The sequence below is a fragment of the Aulonocara stuartgranti genome, assembly GCF_965226115.1.
Source record: "Aulonocara stuartgranti genome assembly, chromosome: 10".
In the NCBI taxonomy this organism is placed as follows: Eukaryota; Metazoa; Chordata; class Actinopteri; order Cichliformes; family Cichlidae; genus Aulonocara; species Aulonocara stuartgranti.
In genome coordinates, this window is record NC_138946.1 from 24,001,371 (window position 1) to 24,020,350 (window position 18,980).

Genomic DNA, 18,980 nt, shown 5'->3' on the forward strand with positions numbered 1-18,980 from the left:
ACTTTTTAAAGCAGAAGCTCTGATTTTTCTTTTCTTTTATTGTTTTTTTTGTTCGCAACTGATGTCCATCTGAAATGATCAAGTATTCTACGCACGTTTGTTATTGCTGTATTTCTTTACTCCCATTTGCATTCATGATATATTACTAAACCAAACTGAAGCTCAAACCGCTGGGATCTACAAGAGTAAATGAGCACAGACAATCATTAATCAGCTATTCAAAAAATGCATGCACAAACATAGGGCGATAATCTATATTGTGCAGCCTGGTTTGATGATGAAAGGTTAATGTCTTTATCTGGCGTTATAGCTGATTTCTAATTGATAGAAAATGCAGGAAATCTATCTATCTATCTATCTATCTATCTATCTATCGATATCTATCGATTGATTGAATTATATAATTAGTTTAATTGTACAGTCAGTATTATGAAAATAGAAAGGGAAGACAAATTTATTTCATCAGTCAGACACAAGCCCCTGGAGAGCAGACTAGGAGAAAAGGGGAAAGAGAAACAAAAGGGAGGTGTGTGTGTGTGTGTGTGTGTGTGTGTGTGTGTGGGTGGGTGGTTGGGTGGGGGGTATAATGGTGTTATCGTTTCATGAAAAACGCTGCTTTTAATCTACATCTCAGATGCCATACTCCAAGTATTCTGTATCATGAGTAATTTTTGAAGTAGGAAAAAAACATGTCGGCTAGTGCCAACATTTGGCCCAGGGTCTGTAACTTATGTCTGTTTGGCATAAGCGCCAAAGAGGGTTGTGATTAGAAACAGATTTACAAAACAAAGCATGGCTCATGCTAAGGTTTATACTTATCACTTTAGTACATTTAATTACCGATATGACAACATTCAGCTTTTTACAAATCATTCTAACAGGGTAGTCCTGTGCGCTTCGACGCAGCAGATGGCAGTATACGCCAATCGGTTTGTTTACAAAAACACACGAAGAAGAAAGAGAAGCGGAAGAGACGTGGCACATAAACAGAAGGAGGAAGGAAACAGTTTTACTGATGACAACCTCTGGAGCCGCCTTCCATGTGAATTCAGCAAGGAAGCTTAAATGACAGGCGTACCACATCACCTAAAGCGAAAGCGACTCGATTAATGTCTGTCTGATAGGTAACGTCAGTAATTATTGTCTATATTTGAACTTCGTCAACTCAAACAGCTAGCTAGTTTAGCTCGCTAACGCTGCTTTACCCGGTAACTTCCAGTTGAGCTAGCAGCTAGCCGCTGTTAGCTCAGTTAAATGTTAGAATTAAGCTGTGGCCGGGTGTTACAGCTGTCAAGACGTGTTAGTTGATATCTAAAAAGACGTAGATGCTGAGCAGCTGGGTTTCCGAATTACTTATGGGAAGTTCCCACGTCCAAACACTGCGTGCAACTATTACAGATAAAGAAATGAAAAGTACTGACAGTAAATACAATGAGTAGCATCTGTTGCCGTGTTTGAGTGGTATATTGCTCATATATAAATTGTGGCACGTTGACAGAAGAACCCCAACCTTTAAACTGCGTTATAATATCCAAAGAGTGTTAGGTTTGTTTGGGACAGTTCATTTGCTGACTGTGATATGACAGCAGGATGACATCAGCGAAGTAGTTATGAAGACCACCCATGCTTCAACCTTTGTACTTACTATCACCTAGCTAGGGCAAAACACTCAGCAAACGTCACTTATATTTAATAGAATTCTAAATTCAGAAAAGCTGAAGTCAAGTTTACTTCAGCCCCTGCAATACTAACATCGTTTGTAACTCTGTATGGAACTATGTATGAAGTACTGTAACATATCAACATAAGATCTGTTCTTTGGAACTCCTGATCCCAGGAGGAAACAAAGATTCTTTGGGGAATATATTTGGTTCAAACCAAATATATATGTTTCTCTTTGTGACTGAGAGAGCAGACAAAGCTAGCTCTTTATAAATTAAATTTGTATTAAAACCATTACATATTTTTCATGCCAGATGTTGAATAGGTTTATTTTCTTGAGCACAACATAAGTTAAAACCCGACTTATTACTTTTTTTTTTTTATTCAGGAGGATTTCTACACTCAATGTCAGGAATTTTGTCAAACATTTCCTGTCAGGAAAACATCAACAAATAAAGTTCTGTCATTTTTTGTCTCTAAGCTGTATTTAAAGTGCAGCTGACCTCAGGATAACTAGATTAAATGTGAGCCTTTAAAAGTCTCATGTTTTACAGGCATGCTTCATGTTTGTAGCTTCTGCTCATAGTAAAATGGAGTATAGCCTTGAAGTTACAAAATGACAATTGTGATCCTCAGTCTGAGCTCATGCTTTTTTTTGGAGTCCAACACAAACTACTTGTTTGTCCTCAGCAGATTGCAGGTGGCCATGGGTCTCTGCAAGTGTCCAAAGAGAAAAGTGACCAATTTATTCTGCTTCGAACACCGTGTGAACGTGTGCGAGCATTGCCTTGTCTCCAATCACAACAAGGTTAGTGGGTGAACGCATGGTGTCACGCATATTTGTGCAAAACTTGTAGCATCACAGTAACCTTTTTTGTTTTTAACATTTTCTCCTTCAGTGTATTGTGCAATCGTATTTGCAATGGCTTCAGGACAGTGATTACAACCCCAACTGTACTCTGTGCAATAATCCGCTCGCTGCACAGGACACTGTCAGACTAATCTGCTATGGTGAGATTCAAGTTTCTTTTCCTTCTTTTCCAGCAGTTCATTGTAAGCAGAACAGCAAAGATTAATGGAATATTTAAAAAAAAAAAAAAAAAATTGTGCTCATAGCTTAAATAAATACGATTCTGATCCTATCTCTGCAAAGTGAAACTTTATTTTTCCCTCACAGATGTGTTTCACTGGGCATGTCTTAATAACCTGGCATCTCGACTGCCCCTCCATACGGCCCCAGCAGGATACCAGTGTCCCACCTGCCAGGGTCCAGTTTTCCCCCCTACCAACATGGCCAGCCCAGTTGCTGATGTGCTGAAGGAACAGTTGTCATCTGTTAACTGGGCTAGAGCTGGTTTGGGGCTGCCACTGGTAAGTCGTTGTTGTGTAATCTCCCTTTCGTCGTTGTATCCTGAAAACCAATAAAGTAAAAAAGCATACACACAGCCATTCTTAGCATTTTCTGGTTGTATTTAAATATCAAGTTTACACGTGTGATGCTCTGAGATAATGAAGCGAGTGATGTTTGACTATCTCAGATTGAGGAGCCTGTCCAGGTCCTTGATGAGACTGCATCTAATGATGTCACAGATTATGCAGACTGGTCAACATTTGATTGTAAGCCTTACTCCGTTTCCTTCTCCGTTCTATTTGAAGTGTTTTCATTTGTAATAAAAGTAGCAAACATCAGATCAGATCAGCTGTCTCTCTCTTTTTTTTGTGTGTGTTTCTACAGCACAAGAACAAAGCAACATGTACCCCAGCCATTCTTACACCAGCAGCGCACCATCTAATTACATCTCACCTCCACAACAGGGAGACATTGGAGGTCCTCATAAGAATGGGGATCCAAACATGCAGGAGCACTCTATGATCAACTTTACTACTGGCACCGCCGGTGACACTATCACAATACACACAGGTACAGTGCTCAGAAAGCCCTCCCAATCTGCTCCCACTCTCTGCTTAGACCTTCCACCCTTTTTTGCCAAACAAAGCTAAACTTTTCATAAGCATTCTCATAAATGCCAAAATGCATTCAGGGTATGAAACATAAGTCCTTTTACCACCATCTGACTTCCATACCCAACCTCTTCAACCCCAAGTTTCCCCAAGTGCTGTCCTAAAATGTCTTTGTACAGACAATGATTAAGATTCTAGTGGTGACAGTCCACGATGCTGTGGAGCAGTGCGTCAACCTTGATGCCTAAATTGGGCCAAGAAATTGAAATTTACAAAATTGGGCCAAGATGCCTGTCCGTTATTTCTCCCCCATTCGTCTCTGTGCTGCGTCCTCAGGGACAGCCATGATAGCAGCTGGAGGACGTGTCATAAATTTCTCCTGTCAAAACTCTATCCATCCATTTTCTTCCAGCTGTCCAATTCAGGGTTGCATGGGGGGAGCTGAAGCCTGTGTCGGTTGTCAGGGTGAAATGAGCAGGTACACCTTGAACAGGTCACTAGTCCATGGCAGCGCTAAAGTAGAGAGACAGCCAACTATTCACACTCGCATTCCCACCTACAGCCGGTTTAGAATCACCAGTGTACCTGGAGAGAACCTGCACATTCCACATAAAAAGATCTTAGCTGGCTAATCGGTTTGAGCCCAGAACCTTATTGAACTCAGTAGCTCAAAATATAATATGAAAGCAGTTTTCCTTTCTTGATGAGACGTGATCCTTTTCTTTCCTCCAGCGTCATCACCGAGAAAGGTCTATGACACACGGGACGGTGGTCACAGCTCTGTGACACAGATCGACTTTGATGACGACAAGTATCGGCGGCGACCAGCGTTAAGTTGGTTTGCTCAAATACTCAAGTTAGTATTATATGACAGCATTTTGGGACAGAGACTTCTTTATTTGCTGTGACAGAAAATAATATGGGAATGTTCTTGTGATCTTTCCAGGAACCGCACTGGTGGAAAGCGGAGCTCTCTTTCCTGGAAACAGCGCGTCTTCATGCTTCTGCTGGTCGGAGTTCTGGGATTCTTTACGTTGATAATCATCATGGCTAAACTTGGACGCGCGTCGGCTGGCTCAGACCCAAATTTAGATCCTCTTCTTAACCCCAACATCCGTGTGGGGAAAAACTAATGACATGCAGTGACCCCTTCTTTTTCTCATGCGTTACACAACGTATGCCTGTGTAGAAAAAGAGCTGAAACTGGACTACTATTATAGGGTTAGCTCACCAGAGGGTGCTGTTTACCCACTGGGAAGAGGCTGTACTTTATAGTGGAGGCAATCCCTGATTTCTCTCTGTTACACAGGGCCATGGACCTGGGGACGTGACCAAGGCTTGGTGTGTTTTGGCAAAGGATTTGGTAACTGTTGCTTTGATAAAGAGGGGCAGTATTTGTATAATATTTGTCACTGATCTCTATAATTTGATTTTCTCTTTTTTGTTTTTCTTTTTCCTCAAGTTTACTAGAAACTAAACACTGTTGATGTTGAAAGAACATCTTAAGCTGGCAGAAATGCCAGAATGTAACAAAAAAAAGCCACCTTTACCCAGATGTAAACAGATTCCAGTTACAGGTTTGTTTTTGAGGGTTGTGAATCTCTCATTGAGAAAATGTTGCCCTCATAACTGGAGTTGTACCCCACACATAATACACAACTATTTACAAGTGTCTGCATTACTCCTGAAAACTGAATGCTTTGCTTTTAGATTTTCCATACATACCGTGTGTACATTTTTTCCTGATGTTTTTTTGACTGGCCATTAAATAGAAATGCTCCAGAAAGGCAGTATTTTTTATTTTATTTTATGGTGATGTATTCTTCTGCTGTGCGCAACAAAAATCATGCGTGAGCTATGTTTGAAATGCCACTTGTATAGCTTCAGCGGGGATGTTATATTGCACTTTATAGTGTCGTATATCAAACGTATTTATTATCTTATTGCCCAGTTTTAATGAACCTCCTGCTGACTGCTGGCGATGCAGACCAGTGATTTTAAGAGTAAATAAGATCCCACATAAATGACAACATTTCTGGATGATTTCTCCAGCCTTCAAAGAGCAGGAAGAAAGGAAAAAACAACTGCAGGCAGACAGCCTGCAGGAGTGCGTCTTCTCTTCTACAGTATCTCACTGTGACAAAACACTACATATAGAGTACATCTGTTCTAATAAATGGTGACTTTGAAAGGTTTTGGAGTTTGTATCTTATTTCAGTAGGTTTTCATGTTTTTCAATCAGGATATATTTAAAATCATACTTTTTTTTCTTTTTTTTTTTTTTAAATTCTTCCACAGGGAGTATGCATGGGCTTTAGAATTATGTTTTGAAGGAGCTGCATGCTTGGACTTGATACATTAGGAAAAAAATACAGGCAGGTCTACATGGTGTAGACAAAGCCTGATGAATACACGGTGCTAAACCATGTGACTGCAAGCAACTCTAACTCAACTCCCCCTGCTGGTTTAACTTTGCTCTTAAAGATCAGAGTCTGGCCTCTGAACAGACTTCCAGTTCCCCTGTTTTAAAATGTATTATTATTAATTAAATACTTTATGCAGGGTTTTCCTGAATAGTTGTGTACATATGACAGTAGTCAGTGCTCAAAAGCATAATAGTTACAATTTGGGGCTTAAAGATCCAGAATCATATTAACTAAACCTTTTAGTCTCATCTCGTCACGCACTCACTGGCCACTTTGTTAGGAACACATTGCTAATACTACGTTCCTCTGGTTTTGTGATATTTGGCTCATATTTACTTCATAGATCAGCAACAATGCAGCCATTAGGACATGGGGACACTGTGGTCATAAAGGACACTGACATGTCAGCAACAATACTCATGCAGGCTGTGACCTTTAAACAATCCATCACCCTGAACTGTTGATACAAGGCAAGATGGATCCATGCTTTCATTTTTCAAAATTCTCACCCTACCATGTAAATGTTGCAGAAGACATTAGAATAGGCAATGTTTTTATTATTGCTGTTATTATGTTTTTCCACTCTTCTATTATCCAATTTTGGTGAACTTGTGCAAATTGTAGCTTCAGTTTCTTCTTCTTCTTAGCGGAAAGAAGTGTCACCTGATGTGGTCTTCTGTAGCCCATCTGCTACAAGGTTCAATGTGCTCTCCATTCAGAGATGCTGTTCTGCATACTTTGTAATGCATGGTTATCTGAGTTACTGTTGCCTTCCTATCAACTTAAAGCAGTCTGGGCATTTTGTTCTGGCAACAACATTGTCTCAACATTGCAACAACACTGAGAGCTGCCACTCACTGGATATTCTCCCTTTTTTTCAGAACATCCTCTGTAAACCCCGGAGACGGCTGGGTGGGGAAATGCCAATGTGGAAATGAATAACAATGAAATATTCATGTGAAAATGGCAATAGGATGCAGGAGCTTCAATTAACAGACCACAACTGGCCATTTATTAGAAACATACAAACATACAAAGAAATTATATGACCGCAAAAGTCATTGAATTCCTTGTATGGCAACAACTCCCGTGACTGGAGGCAACCACCAGCTGCAGTCCTAGAAGCAAACAAGGAATTAAAAATCTACACTAAATACAGCCGCTAGAATTACTAAACAAGTCAGTTCTGTGAATGGCGTCTAAAACAATCCTTAAATAAAAGGCAGCCAGTGCTCTGCTCATTTTCTGCCTACAATTAAAAGTAATGTATGAATTAATAAATACAAAACACACCAATACAGAAACAGTAAAGCTTTACAATTATTAAAACTACTCATAAAATATCTGTCATTTCATTTTATCTGGCAAAAGTATTAGTCAGATCTGGAAGTCAGGCAGGAAGCAGGCCCTACAGCTGGCAGCAATCACCTGTGTGACTCACTTGTGATTGGCCCTTCCCTTGCTTGGTGTTCCTAAGCTACACTCAGACCAGCACACCTGGCACCAGGAACTGTACCACATTTAAAGTCTCTTTATTACTTCTGTTTGTTTATTATTAAAATGATCTGAGATTCAGGAAGTGACCTTAAGGCATGCTTTGGATTGTTCATGTGATGTACCAAGTGAACCTGCATCACATGATAGGGCAAGATACCCATTCAACAGTCATATTTTCCCTGCATAAAAAGTTTACTTAAAAGCTATAATAATTAAATGTATTTGAAAAAGGACAGTCACAGTCTTTTAGCGTGGAGAGTACAGCATTCATTTCTGCCTGCAGTGACTTATTGCGTGATGTAACTTTGCCACATCCTGATTTATTGAGTCCTGTGCAGATATTAGTGTTATAAATATCCACCAATGCGCATGAGCATTATCTGACTCTCCCAGCTTTCCATTGTGCATGCTATTGATTTTCTGTGGTTCTGAGCCACGGTTACATTGATGAGGGGAGACCTGCCAGCAGTTATCAACATGCACATGTTGCAAAAATTACAAAGCGGATCACAGCTCTGTGGTATACACCAGAATATTTTGATTGTATTCTCCAACATGTTACTCGATACATGAAAATTTTCTTTGGTGGTTTAACATAACCGCTTGACTGCTTTGTGAAGTCTAATGGTTTTTGTCACTCTATCGGAGTTCAATGTATTTCTCAGTAACTCTGAGTTATTAGATTGTCCATTGCACTGACATAATAGGGACATCCTGATCAATACGTCCACACTTTCATGTTAACACGCTGCACACTTTTCCTGCACTTCACTGCACTCCTGATGCCAATCGTAGGCAGTAAAAATGTCTTTGTAATGAACTCTCACATCTGGAGTGAGTTTTATAGGCTAGCTTGGCCTTTTTAACAGAAGAATTTTCATTTCCCCATCTCTAACACATTAACAGACAAAAAAGAGCATTTTGTGAAATGTATGATACAAGAAGATAACATCTGATACCCACCCACCACCATGCCTTGCAGTCATACAGACTCGCTTCAAAAACAGTTTACCTCACATTTTGTTCCCTTTGCTGTTCCTATTTTTGATGAGCCCAGCTGTACGTGCCCCTGTGCACACTGAGCAATGAATGCTGGAAGCCATTGTGTGTTTTTGGCTGGCATAGCAGCTCACATCAGTGACATTAAGGCTTCATTCTATCGCTGTGTCTTCAGGCCATTTCCAAAATAAAGATAGATTCTTGTGATTTTTGAGACTTCTTTGGTGATATATTGAGACAGGAAGACAAAGTTCAAATAATGCAGCGCTGCTTCGATGTCTTGCAGCTTCAGCAGAACAAAACTTGTACAAAAATCCAGAAATATTAAAAAAAAAATGAAAGTGAATGAAAACTGCAGTGAAAATTTATGTTTCAGGCTTTTTTTTTTATGTACACTGCAGAAATGTGTACATGTGGCTTGTATTGATTTTGGAGTTATACTGTACATGCACAGACCAATGCATTCCTCATTCAGCTGGTTATTTTTAAATTCAAAAGGTGTCATACAGAGTATTCAATAGAGTTTAATAGAGTTCAAAGTAGCTGCTCGTGGCAGCTTTCCTTTCTGTCATTGGACGGTGCAGGAGTATAAATTGAAATGGGAGTGTGTGTGCTTCACATGTGCCTCCCAGTTCAATTAGAAGGCTCATCACACAAGGGAAGCTTCTGTGAACGTCAGGGCCCGTGGAAGACTGTGAGTACAGCTCTTGTCTCTATGGCAGCTTAGTTAGTCACAAAAAAGCAGCTGAAACAGTTTTTCATCCTCTCGAAACCTGTTGGTTTTTATTACATGTGAGAAATGACACTGATGTCAATGCTGTAATTTTAAGTTTAAATTAAGTTTAAGTAAGTTTATGTTATTTGTTTTCATTCTGGATCTAGATTGCAGTAATCTAGAATAGATCTATGAATTTGTAATCACTGAATGTATATTATAACAGGCATTCTCAGATTTTATAGATGCAAATATGAAGTATTGCTGTGTTCCTGTTATTATGCACACTTTGAATATGATAGAAAAATAAGCAAGACTGAAAGCACAAACCTCCACTAAGGCAGCTCACTCTCTTGGGGTCAACTTCAAAGACAGGCAGATGTGAAATGTAAACGTGAGGTCGGAGGTCAAATGTGACATGACATTTGGATACAAACTGTAATGTAAGAATCCCCATCATATACCAGTTTCATTTCCTTTATTCTGCCAACGCAAACAAAGGCAACAGAATTTTAAGCATAGTCTAAGAGAAAGTTTTATCAAAGTTTTACCTTATTTGGCCTTGAAGAAGTCAGAGGTCCAAAGTAATGTGATATTTAGAATCCTCATATATCATTCACTACATACCAATACCTTATCAGTACAAACAATGACAATAAGAAATATAGTTTAAATAGATCATTATTATCACATTGAAGCAAAGGTTAGAGGTTAAATGTGACATAATATTTTAAATCTTTCTATGGTACAATAAACACCACAATTTTGTTTCTAAGTTATAAGGTTTTTAGTCAATTCTTGACTAATAAATCATTACATTGACCTTGAAGAATTGGTGGATGTAAGCCAAATTTTAATGGACTGCTGACATATCCTACTCTACACCCCTACAATGTTTTATCACAATTCATTGAAAAACCTTTCACATTTATATTAGCAGAGGTAATAATGTGATCAAAGCAGAGGGATTTATATTGTAAAGTTGTAAATAAAGCAAATATTTTCCCAGGAACAGAGTTTGTGCAAGTTTCTGAGGACTCCTGATTGCATTGCCAGCTGATGGAAAAAAATTCAGACCTGTACATCCTCATCAGAACACCAGGGAGATCATAAGTCACAAGGCAGAAATGTGTGATCATCAAGAAAAAGAGCACAAGCACAGAAGACCAGCCGGCTCCAAAGGTCCACATGTGAAGCACCACCATCAAAATCAAGGCCATCAGCGTCACAATAATAAACAAAGGTCAGATGGCAACGATAGTCATGAGTAAGTCCATCCTTTTTCTAACTGTATGTTAACAGTAATTATTTAAGCATTTCATATAGATTTTGTTTTTATTTTTACAAAATTAATCACACATTAATTAGACCTCACATTAATCATGTGAGGTCTTTTCCATTATCAGTGATGAGAAGTAACCTTTTCACCAATCACGTCATATGCTATCAGAATAGAATTTTTGTTTCTTCTTAAAATTGTCTTGGGGGAATGAATCTCTGGGGTTGGTTGGTAGTTAGGCTAACCAAGTATCAGAATTAATTTACTGTAGACACTGTGCCCTTTAACACCCATGTTTTCTTTTTGAAATAGCACTCATTCTACAGCAGAGGAGAGCATTTTGAGTGATCATCATACCAACCGTCAACATCAGTCCGAATCTCACCATTACCACCACAAGCAAAACCATCGTCATGTTTCTCTTTCACAAACTTCCTCAAGTTCCTCAAGCCATTCTTCTTCATCCTCTTCATCCTCTTCATCTTCATTGACATCCTCATCTTCCTCTTTGTCCTCCTCTTCTTCTTCCTCCTCCCCTTCCTCTTTCTCTTCCTCTTCTACAACATCTTCCTCTTCTTCTAGTCTGTCTTCTGAGAACAGCAGCAGAAGTGACACTTCAGATAGCAATCCTTTCAGGAAGCCACAGCATTCACAATCCTGGACCGATATCTCTGGAAAACACAAGTACTTTGATGAAGGAGATGATATGGCTCCTTTGATAAATAAACCAGCTAATCTAAATGAGCTGCCCAGCAAACAGAAACAAGAGAAAAGCAAGTCCTCTCGTTGTGGCCCCAAAAAGGGAACCTCAAAAAGCCCTAAGAAAATTGCAAGAAGCTTTGAAAATGATGGAAGTTTCCGCAAGGCCAAATCAATGGAGGCTCTCACCACACCCAAAGACAAAGGACATGGAAATGAGGATGAAAATGAATCGGAGAAGAGGAAAAATGAAGCCAGGAAGAATTTAATGAAAGAAAAAATGAAGTTCTCTGCTTTTCTTAATGAGATTACTCGGCAGGTGCTCAGCCCAATGAGGCTAACCACTCTTGGCGTGACAGATGCGCAACGACCCTGCAGTCCAGGGCAGGCCTCTCTTAGATCCAGGAAGGCGGACAGCAGGACTGACAAACCTAGACAGCAAAGAAGCCGGCCCACCAGTGCGGACTCAATTAGCTCCAGCAAATATTCACACTCTTCGCAGTTGTCTCAGTCTAAATCTTTCCACGGTGAAAGTCGCTATTTTGAAGAGTCACCCCATCACATGCATCATAGGCCAAAAAGCTGCACAGAATTCAGCTGTTTTAGAAGACGTCACTCATGGTCTCAATCTCCTGAGCGTCACTCCCATTCTTTTAAGCACTACCATAACCACCACAAAGGAGACCATGAGACTTCTAGTCACCATCACCATCATCATTACCATGGAAATAGCCCAAGTCCTCACCATCATCACAGAAAGGACCACAGTCCTGTTTATCCCCATGGAGATTCACATAGCCATACCTACCACAACAAAGATCACCACTCTGCATCACATCACCATTACCGTGGGCAACATCGACATAGAGAACCCTATAGCCCATCCCATCATCATAGTAATGCACACCATCACCACCATGGCAAGCAATACGGTCATGTTCATCACCATCACCATCATCATGTAGACCACAATAGCCAAGGCCATCACCAAGGAGACCATGATAGTCCAGACCATCACCATCATCACAAAGACCACCATAGTCCAGACCATCACCATCATCACAGAGACCACCATAGTCCAGACCACCCACATCATCACAGAGACCACCATAGTCCAGACCATCACCATCATCACCAAGAAGACCATAGTCCAGACCATCACCATCACCATGGAGACAACCATAGTCCAGACCATCACCATTATCACAAAGACAACCATAGTCCAGACCATCACCATCATCACAGAGACCACCATAGTCCAGACCATCCACATCATCACAGAGACCACCATAGTCCAGACCATCACCATCATCACCAAGAAGACCATAGCCAAGGTCACCACCATCACCATGGAGACAACCGTAGTCCAGACCATCACCATCATCACAAAGACCACCATAGTCCAGACCATCACCATCATCATGGGGACCATCACAAGCCAGACCATCACCATCATCACGGAGATCACCATAGCCAAGACCATCACCATCACCATGGGGGCCACCACAGACCAAACCATCACCATCACCATGGGGACCACAATAGCCCAGAACACCAACTTCATCATGGGGACCACCACAGCCCAGTGCATCAGCATCATGGAGACCACCGCAATCTGGGGCATCCCCATCATCATCATGGAGACCGCCACAGTCAAGATCATCATCACCATCATCATAGAGACCACCACTTTTCAGACCATCATCGTCATCATGGAGACCATCACAGTCCAGAGCATCACTATCGTCACCGTGACCATCGTATTTTGAACATTCACCATCAACATGACCACCACAGTCTAGATCATCATCATGATGATGTTGATAGTTCAGGCCATCATCACCATGAAGATCAACATAGGGAATCTCATCAACATCAGCATCATGGAGACCAGCACAATCCAGGCCATTGCGTACAACATGGAGACCACTACAGATCAGGTCATCACCACCATGAATCGCATCCCAACCAGCACCACTCAAGAAACAATGATTTTGACCACGATGACCACCACACTCATTTGAAGGGGCATTCTGCTGGCAGTCCACTGGCACACAGGAAGACGGAGCCTCTTTCCATTAAACCAGAGTCTTCCATGACAACAACAAGCAACCCCAGCAGCCACGAAGAGGAACGAACAAGTTTCATTGGCCCATCATTACAACAAGTATGGCATTATTATACTCACTGAAAATGTTTTCTATTATGATGTGCATACACACAAGTAACTACCAGGATCACATGGCTGCCTGTGTTTTGTGTTTTTTATTATCTGGTTATGTAATGATGTTCATCTAATTTCCGTTCATATTGATTTGGGCAACAGCTTACACGTCATGGCAGACAATAGATCTGCAAATGACGTTCACGTGTTAAAGAACAATAGATTAGTTACAGAACAATAGATTAGCTACTAAATACAAACTAATAGCAATCAATTTGACATCCTAGACGAATATTATGTGTTCATCTTTCATTTCATTTCATTTTTCACTTTAGGCCTAACAGAGTACCCGTTGAATGCTTTTTAAAAAAAAAATAATTCATGTATTTATTACTTCAACGCAGGAGAAGAAAGAGGAGCTGGGTAGAATCATGTAAGTGCAATGTTATTCATTTGGGTGTTTGGGTATTTGGATGTGTAACATAGAAAATATGGAACTGTTCATTTAAAAAGAAAAACAACGATTTAAAAATAAATGGATCAAAGCTTGACAACTCTTGCTTTTGTCTGTCTGTATTTTAGGATAATACAGGAACAAAATGAAGGTCTGCACCACAGTTTGCTGAAGACAGCTGTGAGGATGGAGTGTTTGGGAGAGGAATTCATGAGTAGCCAAAAGCTGTTGGAGGCGGAACTTCAGAGGACACGCACAGAGCTCAGCAACCTCACAGAGAGGTTTAAGAGGTGAAGAATGCCTTTTCCAGAGACTAACTGCAAATAGTGATAACTGTTATAATGTTTGCTGAGTAAGTCTGTCTCTGCCTTATTTCAGACTACATGATAACTGCTCGTCCACACAGCAGACTAATAATGTTCTGGAGCAAAAGCTTCACTCAGTGGTGAGAAAGCAAGCATGGCTGTACATCTGATGTAAGACATCCATTACTATAAACATATATGTGAGCTATTACATCTTGTTCCCCCATTTTCCTTCTGTTTCAGACTCAAAATATGGAAGAAGAACGGCAAAGATTGAACTGTCGTATTTCAGAGCTGACACAGCAGCTTGGTAATGTGAAATTTGGCAACTCTGGCGAAGTGTTCAGTGTAAGCTCTTTGGCATTCTTTCATTTCTAGGTCTGGAAAATATTAGTAACATTTAATTCTGGCATTCCTTGCAAATATCAAAGTAGCGGCTGCTAAGGTTGCAGAAAAAAAAATCTGATTGTTTAGATCAGTGTGGAAAATATCTCTAGGTGCTGCAAGTGAGCTGCAGTAATAAAATAAATTCATTTTGAAATTACTTTCTAGTCACATACAGTTAGATATTTATATAAATGTATTTCATTATATAAAAATAACTTTAAACTGGTAACAAGGGGGTGGGGGTTAGTTTGTGATATTAATAATTACTCTCACCTAAATGTACCACTCTGGTATTGAAGTTTGTGTCCCAGAGGCAAGTGGGTCACACACTGGCCTAAACACTTGTGTCTGAGTAGGATTAGCAATTTATAACCAACAGCCTGTGTAGTTTATGTTTTTTGAATACAGTTTTCAAATGCATCACTCTTTCTTGTATTTTGATTAGAGTGAGATTTATGATTCGGTAGCCCTGGAATTCTTGGTTTTTAAGCAGGCCCGCAGCACTCTTGATCTCAGGAATGGCTTATTGCTCAGGTGGCAGAGCGTCTCAGCCACTAACCAGAAGGTTGGTGGTTCGATTCCAGGCTGCTCCATTCTGCATGCCAAATATCCTTGGGCAAGATACTAACCCCATGTTGCTCTCCGATATATCCATCTGAGTGTTAGATACTTAGCGCTTAAGCTTAGAAGTGCTTGGGTGATTGGGTGAATGGATTAGCTGTATAAAGAGCTTTGAGTGCTCGGAGAGAGTAGAAAAGCGCTAGATATAAGAATCAGTCCATTTACCGTTTATGGAAAAATACCTAAATTCCCACTGAATTCAATACCCCAATAATAATTTGATATTCTAGTTGTAAGTTTGTTAAATAGATGACAAACCACATGATTTATGGTGTTTCTAGCTTGTGATTGACAAAATGCATATGTATGTGGAGTGTCGTTGGTTTCTCAGTCGGATCCATTCATCCCTTGTGATTTCTGATGTCTGTGAAGATGATATTGACCAAAATGTCAAATTTGAGGTTTCAGAGTCCACATGACATGCAGGCTATATTAGTCTTTTCATACAGTATGAAGTATATAAATATGTTTTTCCTATGTCTTAAATAGTTTAGAGGACAGCGTAGTACTCGGCATTAGTATAATTTTGTTCATACAAAACCTTTGTTTTTCTTTCAATCATATTTCATATTTATTATTTCCAAATTCCATTGAACTGATCAGTTTCTCTTCTCATTTCAGGTGACTTCTGCAATACACAAAAACAACCATCATTTTCAGTCAGATGATACCATTAATCAGGTGGTTCTCCCAATCGCTCCCCCTCCAGTTCAGTTTATGGACAACGATAATTATGGAAAGGTTAAAGCTGCTGGGCAGGAGCAACCTCTAGGGTCAGTCCCAGAGGAGGAGGAATCTGACTGGTCTGAAGTGGGAGAAGAGACCCCACGGCTTATACTGACAGGATCAAACAGGGGTCAGACCTGGAGACACCGGGAAGCAGACCTGGACAGAGACAGCGAGTCAGGAAGTGAGGAAATTCCCAGACCACACTCTCCACGCCCACTGCAAATACCTCATCTTCAGTTCACCTCCCACAGTGACAATTTACCTGCACCACAAACTAGTTCTCGCCCTTCTGGCATTAAGAATCTTTCTGATGACATTACAGGTGAGGGAAGTTACAGGTCCTCTAGTCCAAATCATGGATCTGCCATTCTTATCCGGTCAGCAAGCCTGGAGGAAATTCCTCTGGCATGCCATCACATGCAAAAAGAGCTGAGAGGCACAGAGGCCATGATGGACCTCCGCCATCGAGGGAATGAAGCTACTGAGGATTTAGATAATGAGATCATTCATCATTGGAACACAAGCAACCACAGGGTTATTGGGAGGCCAATAGATAGCAGTATGTCAAAGGCAGAAAGCAGCTTGGCCAGCCTGCAGTCAGCCGAGCGGATGCTAAACCACTTCATATGTGATTCTTACACTACAGAGGGAAGAGAGCAGGACAGGGCTGAAGTACATGGCTGGATAGGAGGGATTCCAGATGAGGTGCTGAAAGGAGAGCGAACAAAGCTGTGACAGTAACATGACTGCACTAAAATCCTAATTTAATGTAGCTGTAGTAGCAAGTTTAATGAATAAGCTCGTTTTAGTGGTTTATGGATTCAGCAACATTAATTTGATGTTTGATGTAATTTAATTTCTGAATTTGAAAAGTAGATTTTATGGATTTACTTTGATAAACTTTCCTACTGTCCAATTGGTGTATTCAATAAAAGCGATGAGTTTCTAGCTTTAAATTATTATAGCTGGCATTTGCTGAAAGTGATTGTTGGTTGATGAATACTATATTATACTATACTATATACTATATATTTTCCACTACTTGGAAAATCCTGTACAGCTTAGATAAACTGATTAATTCATTGTAAAATGTAAATGTGTATTTTTGTTGCATAGATACAAATAGAATGGTCAGCCAAAACCACTGACAGGTGGGCCTCCAAGGCTCCACCACAGAGCCCACATGAGCCAAAGGTTCCACTGCTGAAACAACAAAATAGCCACAGTTCATACTCTGACAGGTCAAATGTGGTTTTGTGGCTAAAGGAGGACATACACAATGTTAGGCAGGTGGTTTTAATGTTGTGGCTGATTACTGCAGTTCCTTTTCTTTTTTCATCATTGCAGAATTTTAAAAAGTCATCATATAAGTTATACTTATTTACATAGCTAGCTACTGTTAGATACTCTTGAATGCTATAAACAACATCAAGCACAATTTAAAACAGTTAAAAAGATTATATTGAACCTGATTTCCTTTCAGTTTATAGTACAATTTAATTATGATAGGCTTGCCTTACATGCTACTGATAATATATATATATACTTATAAATACGGTATTGCTATAGCTTTTAAAATGTGAAAATTATGTTATGTTTGCTGTTTTCCTCATATTACAATATCCTGCCAAAATAAAAGCTTGCAAATGAACAGATTTTACAGTTGTGTCTCTGTCCATGTCACATCTAACTGAAATGAAAAAAACAAACCCAAAACAAAACAGTGAGACACAGTTTCAGCTGTGAATAGAATAGAATAGAATTCAACTTTAGTGTCATTGTACATGTCACAAGTACAAGGCAACGGAATGCAGTTTGCATCCATCCAGAAAGTGCTTTAGCAATAATATAGATATATTACAGAATATAGATCTATTATAGGTATGTTACAATGTACACGGTATGAAGGTATATTATGAATATACTATAACTATAAGCATGTACAGGCTATAGCTGTAGTAATAATAATAATGGATTGGATTTATATAGCGCTTTTCATGGACCAGTACGGTAGTTATTGGTAGAGCAGAGCAAAGCAAAAAAAAAAAAAAAAGAAGTAAATGGACTGGTTCTTATATAGCACTTTTCCACTCTTCTGAGCACTCAAAGCGCTTTACACAACTTGTGCATTCACCCATTCACACAAGCACAACTGACATTCACACTCCAATGAATGCATCGGAGAGCAATTTCAGGTTAGTATCTTGCCCAAGGATATTTGGCATGCAGACTAGGGGAAGCCGGGAATCGAACCACCAACCTTCCGATCAGTAGATGACCTGCTCTACCACCTGAGCTACAGCCACCCACAGTAAAAATTCAATACTAGCATGACAGCGTGGATACTTTGTTTCTATTATCTAAGTGATGTAATCCACTGAATTGAGTTAAATAAATTATTTTTTGGAAACGAAAAAAATCTATAGATACACCTTAAACATGAAAAACGTCTGAAACTTATAGCATTGCTGTCACATCTATTTTATTTATGGCCTATATCACATTTTAAAGAAAAGCACTTTACATTCCAGGTCTCCAAAAATTCCAGTTTCAAAATACAAGAAAAGCTGAAAGGTGTGTTTTGTTGCACTGACTAATAATTGTGGAAAGCAAAAATGTCAATACTTACCCTGTATTTACTTGATCCTGGATTGATACCAAAATTAGTACAACAGTAGTGATACACTTTCAGATGCCTTTTGTGAACTGTAATAAATCATCATCTCACTGTATACATGTTCTGATTAAGAAGGTGGAGACAAATATTCATTGTAGATTTGTTTGCTTACATATAAGAGGAGTTCTGCAAAGTCAGAGCAAATGAAAGAGACCATATTGACCAGAAATATTAATGGAAAATTGGTACCAGTATGGATGAGGAGGTGAGAATGTTTGCCACCTTGGGACCATGCTACTTGGATTCAGAGTATCAGTCAGGCAGTAATGAGAGTTGGCTACTCTTCCCCTCATATATTACTACACAGAGTTGAGAGCCAGTGACTCTGGGTCCAATAGAGGACTTTGACTGTTTCTCAACCTGTAGACTTCTACATAATGGCAAATTGAAAATGGAAATAAATA

At 39.7% G+C, this 18,980-nt stretch overlaps 2 protein-coding genes across 4 annotated transcripts; both read left to right on the forward strand.

Moving 5' to 3' along the window:
• Window positions 1-953: 953 nt before the first annotated feature.
• Window positions 954-5,815, forward strand: zfpl1 (zinc finger protein-like 1). 2 transcript variants are annotated; one of them, XM_082548551.1, is made up of 8 exons: window positions 954-1,124; window positions 2,353-2,470; window positions 2,562-2,673; window positions 2,840-3,033; window positions 3,201-3,279; window positions 3,398-3,583; window positions 4,357-4,480; window positions 4,571-5,815. In XM_082548551.1, the coding sequence occupies exons 2-8, from the start codon at window positions 2,369-2,371 to the stop codon at window positions 4,755-4,757; spliced, it is 984 nt and encodes a 327-aa protein (XP_082404677.1). In that variant the 5' UTR covers window positions 954-1,124; window positions 2,353-2,368; the 3' UTR covers window positions 4,758-5,815. The 2 variants fall into 2 exon arrangements, with proteins under 2 accessions (XP_082404677.1, XP_082404676.1); XM_082548550.1 differs by having other exon boundaries at window positions 2,356-2,470.
• A 3,345-nt stretch (window positions 5,816-9,160) lies between these two features.
• On the forward strand, window positions 9,161-17,545 carry LOC309715778 (uncharacterized protein). 2 transcript variants are annotated; one of them, XM_082549160.1, is made up of 8 exons: window positions 9,161-9,240; window positions 10,271-10,528; window positions 10,853-13,406; window positions 13,808-13,836; window positions 13,986-14,147; window positions 14,236-14,302; window positions 14,406-14,510; window positions 15,792-17,545. In XM_082549160.1, exons 2-8 carry the CDS (start codon window positions 10,389-10,391, stop codon window positions 16,632-16,634), a joined length of 3,900 nt encoding a protein of 1,299 aa, XP_082405286.1. In that variant the 5' UTR covers window positions 9,161-9,240; window positions 10,271-10,388; the 3' UTR covers window positions 16,635-17,545. The 2 variants fall into 2 exon arrangements, with proteins under 2 accessions (XP_082405286.1, XP_082405287.1); XM_082549161.1 differs by having other exon boundaries at window positions 9,174-9,240; window positions 10,277-10,528.
• Window positions 17,546-18,980: the final 1,435 nt, after the last annotated feature.

Bases quoted from the DNA above. Each gene is read 5' to 3' on its own strand.
- LOC309715778 (XM_082549160.1), top strand. From the start codon at position 10,389: ATGTGTGATCATCAAGAAAAAGAGCACAAGCACAGAAGACCAGCCGGC. The intron at 14,148-14,235 runs GTGAAGAATGCC...GCCTTATTTCAG, and splicing joins CTCACAGAGAGGTTTAAGAG to ACTACATGATAACTGCTCGT. The intron at 14,511-15,791 runs GTAAGCTCTTTG...TTCTCATTTCAG, and splicing joins ACTCTGGCGAAGTGTTCAGT to GTGACTTCTGCAATACACAA.
- zfpl1 (XM_082548551.1), top strand. From the start codon at position 2,369: ATGGGTCTCTGCAAGTGTCCAAAGAGAAAAGTGACCAATTTATTCTGC. The intron at 2,674-2,839 runs GTGAGATTCAAG...TTTCCCTCACAG, and splicing joins TGTCAGACTAATCTGCTATG to ATGTGTTTCACTGGGCATGT. The intron at 3,584-4,356 runs GTACAGTGCTCA...TCTTTCCTCCAG, and splicing joins CACTATCACAATACACACAG to CGTCATCACCGAGAAAGGTC.